The 12,459-nt window shown below is 58.4% G+C and overlaps 1 protein-coding gene across 1 annotated transcript; it reads left to right on the top strand.

Moving 5' to 3' along the window:
- Positions 1-8,701: 8,701 nt before the first annotated feature.
- On the top strand, positions 8,702-11,924 carry IGFALS (insulin like growth factor binding protein acid labile subunit). The gene is made up of 2 exons (XM_012743498.3): positions 8,702-8,819; positions 9,979-11,924. The coding sequence occupies exons 1-2, from the start codon at positions 8,804-8,806 to the stop codon at positions 11,727-11,729; spliced, it is 1,767 nt and encodes a 588-aa protein (XP_012598952.2). The 5' UTR covers positions 8,702-8,803; the 3' UTR covers positions 11,730-11,924.
- Positions 11,925-12,459: the final 535 nt, after the last annotated feature.

The following is a 12,459-nucleotide window of genomic DNA, read 5'->3' as shown; positions in this document are numbered from 1 at the left end:
ATGGCCCAGGGGTGGGGACCGCAGCTGTGAGGACACACACCAGGAGCCGCCACACGACAGGACCGCGGGTGAGGTCCGGGAGGCCCGGCCGCGGCTTCCTGCCCGTCCTGTGCTCACCGCCAGGAAACGGCCCTGGGCTTTCGTGATGCAGAGACCGAGGGAGCCATGGACCATGGGGTCAGGCTGGTATCACCTGGCCCCAAGCCCCAGTCTTGGGGTCACTCTTGTGACCAGCCAAGGGCTCGTGAGCAACAGAGATGAGGGTGCGGAGGGCGGGCATCTTCCCCAGCACCGGAGACCAGGCGCAGTCTGTTTCCAGCAGATGCCCTTCCGTTGAGTCTTGTCGTTTTCTCCCTGAAGGTGGGTTCTTTAGGGACATCTGGTCCCCAGGTACGTTGATGTTTGATGCTATTTTAGTGTTGTCTTTTATAGGAAGGTCAGAAAATGTAACGAGGCGCACTTGACTTTGCTGGCGAGAGCCCCGCTAACCTCGCAGTCTCCTGTGTAGACATGGGTGTGGGCGCCTCAGTTCTCGACTTCACTGCACGTGCCAAGGGGCTCTGGGCTTCAGCAGTGAACAGACAGGAGTCCCCGCCCTCCTCCCAGGGGCAGGGAGACCTCGCGGAGTGAAACCGAGAGGCTCGAGGGTGGAGAAAAGCAACTGCGGGCCTGGGCGGGTTTGTGTCCTGGAGCCCCCAAGGGTGTTGGCTGAGCAGGTAGCTGGGTCCCGGATTTTCCCAGGGTTTCTGATGGCCTGTGAGGCAAGCGCTCGGGGCAGGGGGACCCCTGGTGAGTGCAGACAGCATCTGTCCTGGCCTGGGCAGCTACCAGGACGGTGTCCGATACGGAGATGGGGACAGGGTGCGAGGGGCTCGCAGGTGCCGGGCAGTGGAAGTTGACAGGCAGGAGGCGTCTGGCAGGGTGGGCTGAGTACCAATTCCCACCTTCGCCTGGGGCGGAGGTCAAGGTGTCCAGGCAGGCAGGAAGCTAGGAGGGGTGGGGTCCCGGGGGGCAGCAAGCCGAGTGTTTCCGTGGAAGCAGCAGCCAGGCCTGGCCCTGAGGGGTGTCCTCCTGGCACTGGGCACCTTCCCGTCCCTTCTGGCCAGGCAGAAGTTACCCTAGTGAGAGCTAAATCTTCACATGTAGTTTTCTTCTGGACCTGTTATCTGCAAACTACACAGATTTTTCTGATTTGAAGTCATATATTCTTGGGCTAAATCCACTTCATTTTTCTGATTTGAAGTCATATATTCTTGGGCTAAATCCACTTCATAATTTCAGGTGCTGGACTCAATTTGCTCATTCCTTTCTCGTACACAGCCGCCTCCCTGACCTGCCGTGTCCCACACGAGTCCCAGCGAGGTAAACTTCTGTCCAGTTCGAAAACAGCTGGCGATTTTAGTAACTATCTTTTGCTAATTAATTTTAAGTGAGGGGAAATGCACACCACGTACAACCAACCACTTAAATTGCCAGTTCAAGCCCTAGGTGCTGGCTGGGCGCGGTGGCTCAGGCCTGTAATCCTAGCACTCTAGGAGGCCGAGGCAGGCGGATTGCTCGAGGTCAGGAGTTCGAAACCAGCCTGAGCAAGAGCGAGACCCCCATCTCTACTATAAAAAAAAAAGAAATTAATTGGCCAACTTATATAGAAAAAATTAGCCGGGCATGGTGGCACATACCTGTCGTCCTAGCTACTCGGGAGGCTGAGGCAGGAGGATTGCTTGAGCCCAGGAGTTTGAGGTTGCTGTGAGCTGGGCTGACGCCACGGCACTCACTCTAGCCTGGGCAACAAAGCGAAACTATCTCAAAAAAAAAAGTTGCTCACGCCTGTGATTCCAGCACCGTGGGAGGCCGAGGTGGGAAGATCGCTTGGGGCCGGGAGTTTGAGGCTGCAGCGGTGGCCTGTGCACTGGTGTGACCACAAACAAACTAGAAAAAAAGAGCAAATGAATGAAACCCCAAGGAAGCAAAAGAAAATAACAAAGACTAGGGAAGAAATCAGTGAAACTGAAAATAGAAAAGCCAAAAGTTAGCTCTTTGGAAAGATGGGTGAAATGAATCCTTGGGTAGAGCCACCCGCAACACGAGAGAGAGCACACAACTGTTACCAAATTCAGGAATGACAGGAGGGATCACTGCCGGTCCGGCAGAAATGAGTGGGCCGTGTGCAGGAACAGCAGGGAAGCCCTGCACCACCAAGTTCCTAGGAAGACAAGCGTCTCTTACGTTGACTCAGACAAAATCCGCACAGATCCATAAAACACCGGGCTGATCTCCCGCAGGGAGCCCGGCCCTCGTGGCTTCTCCAGTGCAGCCGTCAACGACCCCAACCCCTCGCCAACCTCCGGAACGGAAAGGGGGACGCTCCTGCCGTGGCTGGGCCTGTGCGACCCAGCAACCTCGTGTTGGGGGCGTTCACGTCATGGGTGCGTCCCCCACGAGGGGTTTGGAGCTGTCCCGGCTTGAGCGAGCTCCTGCTCCGCGGGCTGCCGTGTGGCAGCGTGTGCTGCGTGTGTCAGCGGCCTCAGGCCCTCAGGAGCCGCGATGCCGGTGCCTGCTGCCTGTGCGACATGCAGAGCCACGAGCCACACAGACCTCTGTCCCGTCACAGCAGCACGGACTGCGGCAACTCAGCTTACCAGGCGAGGCGAGGCGAGGCCAGGGCACGCCACCACACAAACCCCCGCGGCACACTGGGACCCAGTGAGCTCCGTCACAGGAAGGTGAGGCTGGCTGAACATCGGAATACCAGCTAACGTAACAGGCCACGTTCATAAAGGAGACACTCACACGGTCGTCTCAGTAGAGGCAGGAAAGCATCTGACAAACACCTGTTGACGAGAAAACATCTCGAATTGTTAAGAGAAGGGAGCTCTCTCCGCCGGACAAAGGCCATCCGTGTCAGGTTCTGACTGGTGCTGTAACAGATCACAACCTTAGTGATTTAAAACAACACAGGGTTACCTTACACTCTTGGAGGCCGCAAGCCGGCCGTGAGTCTCGCAGGGGCGGGATCCAAGCGTGTGCAGCGCGGCTCCCTGCAGAGGCCGCTGGGACCACTGGCGCGCGGCCAGCGGCGGCAGCTGGTTGGGTCCTCACGTTGCCATGCCAACATCATCTAACTCCCGTGTCCACTTTCAAGGACCCTCTAACCACACCGGGGTCAGCCAGTCGCAGCCTTAGCTCTGCCGTGTGACCTGACCTGCCCCCCGGGCCCGGCGTCAGCGTGGGCAGCTGCAGTGGGCGGCGGCATTCTGTCACCCACGGCACCAGTGAAACACGCAGCGCCACAGCTAATGGTGCGTGACAGTGTTGGCCGCTAAATCCGGGACGAGGCGAGGCTGCCACTCGGCACCATGCTGGGCGCGGCAAGACACCAAGCAGTGCACATGCTGGAAAGGACAAAGCAGAAATGTCCTTGTGCACGAGTGACGTGGCCCTGTGCACGGCAAGTCCTGGGGGTACAGGCACACAACTGGCACTGGTAAGTTTAGCACGGTCTGGGGATATGAGATTAGTAAAGGCAAATTCACTGTGTTTCTGCGTGCTAATCACAACCCAAAAGCGAGAGTGAGATTCCATTCACAGTGGCATCCAAAGTAATGAAATACTCACGAACTACTTTAACAAGGAAATTGAAGATTTATACACTGAAAACTGCTAACAGAAATGATAGAAAAACCTAAATGTTCACCGATTAGAAAACTATTGTTAACTATTAAAATCCCAGCAGGCTTTTTTGGAGAAAGTGACAAGTGAATTCTAAATGCATATGGAAATACAAAGAACCCAGAAGAGGCTAAACAATATTGAAAAGGACACAGTTGGAGGACTCAGGCTGCCTGATTTCAAAATGCACCATGAAGCCACAGCAGTCAACTGTGATAGTGTGAGGACAAGCATGTGGCTCAGTGGGACACAACTGAGAGTCCAGAATCAATCCTTGTATTTATAGTCAATTGATTTTTCAACAAAGATGCCAAGACACTGCAGTTGGGGAAATGACAGTCTTTTCAACAAGACTTAGACCCTCCCCTCACACTGCACACAGAAATTCACCCAAAATGGATCACTGACCTAAATGTGAGAGCTGAGGCTACCAAACTTGACAAAGAGACAATCTCTGTGATTTTGGGTCAGGCAAAGAATTCTTAGGTAGCACACCAAGGTTATGAGCCACAAAAGAGAAAAATACATAAACTGGATTTCATTAAAATGAAAAAGTTTTGCACTTTAAAAAACATTTTTAAAAAAGAGCCACAGATTGGGAAAAATATTTGCAAATCTTTTATCCAGTATTCCATACTAGAAAGTCTTACAATTCAAGAATATAAACAACCCACTTAAAAAATTAGCAGAAGACTTAGACTATTTCACCAAAGAAAACAGCAGAATGGCCAGTGAACACATGAAAAGGTGTCTGACATCACTAGTTATTAGTGAAAAACAAACTGTAATTAGAATACCTTGAAAAAAACCTGACCCTACCAAGTTTTGGTGAGGATGTGGGCCAACTGAAACTCTCACACTTTTAAAGTGATGTAATCATTTTGGAAAACAGTTTTCAAAAAGGATACAATATTAGGTGAACTGGCAATTCTACTTCTAAGAATCTACCCCAGCAAGGTGAAACATACTTTCTAAAAATGTTTACACAAATGGATACAGTAGCGTTATATGTAATAGTTCCCAAATGGAAACAATCCAAGTCAGCTGGTGAATGAATAAACTGCAGTCTCTCCATAGAACAATCCGAGTCAGCCACGAGGCAGGAAGCGCTGATCCACGACACAACTAGACAAACCTTGAAAACCAGACGCTCCACGAAAGGGGCGACACAAACGAGCACGTCTTGCGTGGAAGCGTCAGAAAGCCGGACTGTGGGGGGAGGCCGCATAGCTCCGCACACCTGACCCACTGCCACGCAAGTTCTACGTCAGTAAAGCCATCTTAGAGAAAGAACTGTAGAGAATTTCAGCCTCAACAAACCCCAAATGGTGGGACTGCAAACTAGTTCAGCCTCTGTGGAAAGCAATATGGAGATACCTTAAAGCGATATAAGTGGATCTACCATTTGATCCAGCAGTCTCATTACTGGGCATCTACCCAAAAGAACGAAAGTCACTCTCTGAAAAAGACACCTGCACTTGAATGTTCATAACAGCACAATTCACAACTGCAAAGATGTGGAAACAACCCAAGTGCCCGGGCATCAATACATGAGTGGATTAATAAAATGTGGTGTATATATACCATGGAGTACTATTCAGCTATACGAAACAATGGTGGTATAGCACCTCTTGTATATTCCTGGATAGACCTGGAACCCATTCTATTAAGTAATGTATCCTAAGAATGGAAAAATAAGCACCACATGTACTCACCAGCAAACTGGTATTAACTGATCAACACATAAGTGGACATATAGCAATAACATTTATTGGGTGCCTGGGAGGGGGAGGGGAGAGGTATATACATAATGAGTGAGATGCGCACCAACTGGGGGATGGACACGCTTGAAGCTGACTGGAGGGGGGTGGAGGGCAAGGGAAATATACGTAACTTTAACATTTGTACCCCCATAATATGCTGGAAAAAATAAAAAAAGGAAAAGGAAAAAAACCCCAAATGAAACTGAGGAACAAAAAAGATGACATGTGTGTAACAGTATCAAAAATAGCCACCGTGTAAGAAAAAATCTAGCAAAGGATGCAGGATCACGACACAGAAATCTCAGACCCACTCCTGGGAGAAGTTAAGGAAGATGCAGAAGAGAGGAGGAAACGGCACGTCCATGGGGTGGAAAGACTCGAAGGCCTCAATTCTCCACAAATGCAGCACAAATCCGAATTCAACAGGTTTTTGGTTTTGTTTTAGAAACTCGATGGGCTGTTTCCAAAGTTCACACAAAAATGCAAAGGACCAGGAATACCCACAATGCTCCTGAAGGGGGCGGGGGCGGGGCCTGCTTTACCGGACGGGACGGTGGGCAGCAGCCAGGCAGACGGTGGGAGGAGGAGAGCGCCGACCGGGCCGCGGGGACAGCCATCTCACTCGCCATGCTGCGGCCACTGGGGTCCGCACAGAGAGACAGACTCGAGCTCGTGTGTGTGAGCCCTAATCTCACGGAGAGCAGAGCAGAAGCTGCACAGCAGACACCACACGACAGAACAACGCACGGTTCACAAGCTATTTTAGGAGAATATACTCAAGTCCGTGTGCCAGTAGGACTTGAAACCATAAGTGGGACTACATAAGAGATTCTGGCATTTTTTCCATCGTTACTATTATATTTGAAGAATCAAGTTCAACAGGTAACATTTAAGGGACCTCTTCCCAAGCCTGAATTAAGAACTCTCGCCAGAGTCACAATGAGGATGAAAAGGCCACTCCGGTGCAAGACAAAATACCAGTGACGTGTATTTGACGAGGGGCTGGCAGCTAGAATTTTTTTTTTTTAAATATCTTGTAAGCCAGACTAACAGACAACCTGATAGCAAATCAGCACAAGAGCCGGGCGTGGCGGCACCTACAGTCCAGGCTATGCAGGATCGCAAGGCTGAGGTGGGAGGATCTCTTGAGCCCAGGAGTTGGAGGCTGCAGGGAGCTACGATGACACCACTGCACTCTAGCTGGGCGACGACAGAGCGAGACCACGTTTCAAAGAAAATCTAGGTCGGGCATGGCGGCTCACACCTGTAATCCCAGCACTCTGGGAGGCTGAGGCAGGTGGATCGCTTGAGCTCAGGAGTTTGAGACCAGCCTGGGCAACATAGTGAGACCCTGTCTATAGGAAATATTAGAAGAAAAAGAGCCGGGCGAGGTGGCTCAGGCCTGTAATCCCAGCACTCTGGGAGGCCGAGGCGGGTGGATTGCTTGAGGTCAGGAGTTCAAAACCAGCCTGAGCAAGAGTGAGACTCCATCTCTACTATAAATAGAAAGAAATTAATTGGCCAACTAATATATATAGAAAAAGAAAACTGGCAGGAAACTTAAAACACGCATTCGTTGAAACAGGAGCACCCAATGGCCAAGGAGCCTCTGAAAAATGCTGTCTCCACCAGCAACTGAGGAAACACAGAACAAAAGCCGCCACCCTTTGGCCGCACGAGCGAGCGTGAGCGGAGACGGTGAGGGGAGAGCGAGGTCTGCCTGACTCCTGGGGAGCGGTGGCCTCGCCCTGCGAGGTGCCCGTGCCCCCACCCAGTCCTGCTCCGGCAGAAATGCGCATGCCCGGGGGACGCTGAGCCGGAGCAGCAGCAGCGTGAACGCACGGGCGTGCGGCCGCCACACGGCTGTACCGCGGGCAGATGCAGCCACTGTTGCCGTGAGGGTTCAAAGGAGGCGGATCTAGACTCCTCGGGGAGATGCTTAGACGGTTACACCAGACACACACCAGGAGCGGCCAGCCTGCAGCTGGCACGGCGGCAATGGGGGTGTTCTCCGCGGAACCCGTGGCTGGACGCCTGCGTGCGCGTTCCTCTGCGTCCTCCCGGGATTCGAGAGGTTTAAAAATATATAACCCGGCTGCCAAAATCCTGTTAGGGCTTCCCTAACACACAGAGTCCTGTCCCTCCTCCCAAAGTGAAAGGACAGTAATGTCACCCCCCCACACACAGCGAGGGGCTCCCGGCTCCAGCCTCAGCCCCACTCGGGGACTTTTCCTGGGAAAAGGCCGCCCGGCTGGCCCCGGGGCCCCTGCTGAGTCTGCACTTTCCCCTGTGTAAACTCACCTGTGGATCTTTCTGGGTGTGGACTTTCTCCCTGCGGATCTATAATTTCTCAGAAGAGAAGCCGAGAAACGACCTGGGAAACGATCGATTCCCAACAAAGGGAAGAAGCCTGTCCCCAGCACCGGCGTGGGGCCCTGCCCACAGGACAGGCACCCTGGAGAGACGGGTGTGGGTCACCGCCCCACCCACCTGGTCTGCGCCCACACGCGCCTCTTCCAGCTCCTCCCGTGCACACACGACCCCACTCCCCAGGCAGAGCGGGGGTGGGGAGGAGCCGACAGCCAGAGAGGGGTCCTCCGGGGACATGCAGGGGACAGGCAGGCAGGACAATGGCCAGGTCCCACCTGCTCAGGCCCAGAAGGAGGCAGTGACCAGCCGGAGACAGGGCTTGAGCAGGACAAGGAGGGCCAGCGCGCAGGCGGGGAGGGCTGACCTCTCCTGCAGGAGCAGCCTTCTTCCCTGCCCCGAAGACGGCGCTGGGAAAGCAAACACGGGCGCCTGCCTCGTTCCTGCCAGGTGTTCCTAGAAGAGGCTTGGGGGTGGGGCAGTGGCCAGACACCAGCTGACCTGAGGTCACAGGAGGCTGAGGCGGGCCCGGGCCCTGGACAGCCGAAGGGTGGACCCCTCGGGGAGAGTGGTGGGCAGCACGCAGGAGGCACACAGGGACAGGTGGTGGCGCCCGCAGAGCCCAGGGTAACGGCTCAGGCCAGGGGCGCCCAAGACCTCAGAGCCACCTGAGGGGTCCCTGCCCACGGGTGGGAACAGGCGAAGCCCTGGGCTCCCGAGACCTGCCTCGAGCGCCAGCCCACTCCCAGGGGGCCTCCCACCCGCCCCTGGCTGCCCAGCCCACCCCAGCCAGCTCTGCAGGGAAACGGGGACTGGCCGCCTTGGGCGGCTTCAGATGGACTCTCGCCCGCACCGTCTGCACTGGTGCTGCCACCCGGCACGAGGGGGTTAACGGGGCTGGGGCCAGCTGGGCCGGGCCTGCGGCTGACAGGCACTGGCTGCCCCGTGGCCGGCACAGCAGACGCCCTCGCTCCCTGCAGCCTGCAGCCCGGTCTGTACGCAGAATGGCCCTGAGGAAAGGTGAGGCGCCCCAGAGCTTCCTGCCACTTACCTGGGGGTAGCCAGCCATGTCACCGAGCCTGGTGGGGCCAGGGACAGCCTCAGGGAAGCTCTGGGGGTCTAGGGGACTCTGGGGACTGCTGGGGTAGAAGGGAGACCTGGCTGGGCCGCACAGCAGAGGGTCTCCATTCCCTTCTCCCACCTTTCCTTCCGTCCTAAGAGCTTGGCGGGCAGCGCAGGCAGGGGCTGGCGAGGTCTCAGCCCCTGGAGTGACTGGGTGCCCCTCACGGCCGAGCTGTGGGCCCACTGCCCTCCAGCCACTAGGTCCTCTCTCAGGGCCCAGCCCCGGTGGGCGGCGGATGGCGCCTCACACCCCTCATCTGTGGGGTGCCCTGGTCTCAAGCCTGGGCTGAACTCCAGGCTGCCCCACCCCATCACAGCCCCCCATGCTGCCCTGCCCCACCCTAGGATCCTGAGCTCTCTGGGGCGGGGACGGGGCTATGTGGCGGGTGGCACGGTGTCCCGCAGGCAAAGTTTTGGGATGTTGCTACTGGCGAGACTGCTGCTGGGTCAGTGGGGCCCGGTGGTCCTTGTCCCAAGATGCAACCTGACCCCGGGTAAGTAAGTGGACCACTGGGGTCTGCCCCAAGGCCTGGGCCAGGCCATATGCGCTGGGGAGCAGGCGGACGAGCACCCCAGCATGTGGGGCTGGACAGGCAGGGGGTACCTGGCTCACCAGGGGCAACCAGCGAATACCCTACCCAGACCTGTTCTAGAATATTCCAAAAACGGTCAGAGCTCGGCTGACGGCTCAGCTCCTTCCCCTTTCTCTGGACCACCGCAGCAGCCTGGCCTGGCCGTCTGCCGTGGGGGTGCAGATGGCCGCACGGCCGAGCAGCCAGGGCCAGCCTGCCCAAGCCCGCGTGGGCCGGGCACAGCCGAACCACGTCTTCTCTGCAGCGAGACAGGGACGCCACCCGTGGGTCCCATGGTGGGAAGTGCAGAGTCAGCGCGGGAGCAGAGGACGCGACTCTGGGTGGCCGTGTGCCTCGGTTCGTGGCCGAGCCGCCTCTTCTGTGGCTCAGGCCTGGGGAGGTGTGGTGTCGCGCTCACCCCAGGCAGACCAGGGCACCCCGCCAGAACCCTCCGGTGCCGCCTCCTCAGCCCTCTCCCCCCGCAGGAGGCCTGGCCCTGGCGCTGCTGCTGGCGTGCGGGGCGGCGCTGGGCCACCAGTGCCCGGCCGCCTGCACCTGCAGCCACGACGACTACTCGGACGAGCTCAGCGTCTTCTGCAGCTCGAGGAACCTCACACAGCTGCCCGGCGGCATCCCTACCAGCGCCAGGGCGCTGTGGCTCGACGGCAACAACCTCTCCTCCATCCCCGCGGCGGCCTTCCAGAATCTCTCCAGCCTGGATTTCCTTAACCTGCAGGGCAGCCAGCTGGGCAGCCTGGAGCCGCAGGCGCTGCTGGGGCTGCGCAGCCTCTACCACCTGCACCTGGAGCGCAACCGGCTGCGCAGCCTCGCGGCCCGCACGTTCGCGCACACGCCCGGCCTGGCCTCGCTCAGCCTCAGCAACAACCTCCTGGGCAGGCTGGAGGAGGGCCTCTTCACAGGGCTCGCCAGCCTCTGGGACCTCAACCTCGGCTGGAACAGCCTGGCCGTGCTTCCTGACACGGCGTTCCAGGGCCTGGGCAACCTCCGCGAGCTGGTGCTGGCCGGCAACAGGCTGGCCTACCTGCAGCCGGCGCTCTTCTGCGGCCTGGGCGAGCTGCGCGAGCTCGACCTGAGCAGGAACGCGCTGCGGAGCATCAAGGCCAACGTCTTCACGCGGCTGCCCCGGCTGCAGAAGCTCTACCTGGCCCGCAACCTCATCTCCGCTGTGGCCCCGGGCGCCTTCCTGGGCATGAAGGCGCTGCGCTGGCTGGACCTGTCCCACAACCGCGTGGCCGGGCTACTGGAGGACACGTTCCCAGGCCTGCTGGGCCTGCACGTGCTGCGCCTGTCCCACAACGCGCTCGCCGGCCTGCGGCCCCGCACCTTCAAGGACCTGCACTTCCTGGAGGAGCTGCAGCTGGGCCACAACCGCCTGCGGCAGCTGCCCGAGCGGGCGTTCGAGGGCCTGGGGCAGCTGGAGGTGCTCACGCTCAACGACAACCAGATCCAGGACGTCAAGGCGGGCGCCTTCCTCGGCCTCCTCAACGTGGCGGTCATGAACCTCTCTGGCAACTGTCTCCGGAACCTCCCGGAGCAGGTGTTCCAGGGCCTGGGCAAGCTGCACAGCCTGCACCTGGAGAGCAGCTGCCTGGGCCGCATCCGCCAGCACACCTTCGCCGGCCTCTCGGGGCTGCGCAGGCTGTTCCTCAGGGGCAACGGCATCTCTGACATCGAGGAGCAGAGCCTGTGGGGCCTGGCCGAGCTCCTGGAGCTGGACCTCACCTCCAACCAGCTCACGCAGCTGCCCCGCCGGCTCTTCCAGGGCCTCGGCAAGCTGGAGTTCCTGCTCCTCTCCCGTAACCGGCTGTCGGAGCTGTCCGCGGAGGCGCTGGGCCCCCTGCAGCGGGCCTTCTGGCTGGACGTCTCGCACAACCGCCTGGACGCGGTGCCCGAGGGCCTCTTCTCGCCGCTGGGGCGGCTGCGCTACCTCAGCCTCGGGAACAACTCGCTGCAGTCCTTCGTGCCACAGCCTGCGGGCCTGGAGCGCCTGTGGCTCGAGGGCAACCCCTGGGACTGCGGCTGCCCCCTCAAGGCGCTGCGGGACTTTGCCCTGCAGAACCCCAGCGCCGTGCCCCGCTTCGTCCGGGCGGCCCCCGAGGGGGACGACTGCCAGCCCCCCGTGTACACCTACAACAACATCACCTGTGCCAGCCCCCCCGGCCTCGCCGGCCTCGACCTGCGGGACGTCAGTGAGGCCCACTTTGCTCACTGCTGACCCCAGGGGCTCCCGGCTGTGGTCCCCTGCCTGGTCCGCCCCGGCCACACACTGCCCTGGGGTCAGGACAGGTCCTCACTGTCCTCAGAACGAGGAACTGTGAAGGACGGTCCCGGGCTGTGCCAGCCTGACAGGGTAGGGATGAGCAGGCATGGCAGCCCCCCGTCACCAATTAAAGGAAGACAACACAATGAACACAGCGTGTGGCCTGGAGCATTTGCCCTGGGCCCTGCAAGGCGGCCTCAATCCTGCAGCCAGTGTGTCCTGGTCCTCTAGGTTGCCCCCAGACTCCTCCCAGGACGCCCACCCCACCTGAGGAAGGACGGCACTTCCTCAGGTCCTCCCAGAACCTTAGCACCTCGTCTCTCCTCTTTGGGGTGTCGTCCTGGGGACTGGCAGTGCCGTGTCCCGGTAGCCAGAACACAGGGCTGGTGGTGGCCAGGGCCCTGTGGCCGCTGCTGAGATTGAGCAGGAGAGCAGGGGCAGCGAGCCAGCCGTGGCGGCAGAGGTGGCCGGTGCACACTGCAGTTCCCACACCTTCCCTCAGGGAAATGGCACCTGCAGACTCGGGCGCGTCCCCACGGCCGTCCCACCTGGCCCCATGAATCGCCTCCGAGCTGCTCTCCTGGGCCCCACCCATGCCCTTCCCGAAGGGCCGAGCTCATCCCTGGAGAGAACGGCCCCCACGCGGCCGCTCTGCTTCCCACTTGCTTCCCTTCCTGGTCTCACC

This window comes from Microcebus murinus, chromosome 19 (assembly GCF_040939455.1).
Source record: "Microcebus murinus isolate Inina chromosome 19, M.murinus_Inina_mat1.0, whole genome shotgun sequence".
NCBI lineage: Eukaryota > Metazoa > Chordata > Mammalia > Primates > Cheirogaleidae > Microcebus > Microcebus murinus.
This window is presented reverse-complemented; position numbering and strand designations above follow the sequence as displayed.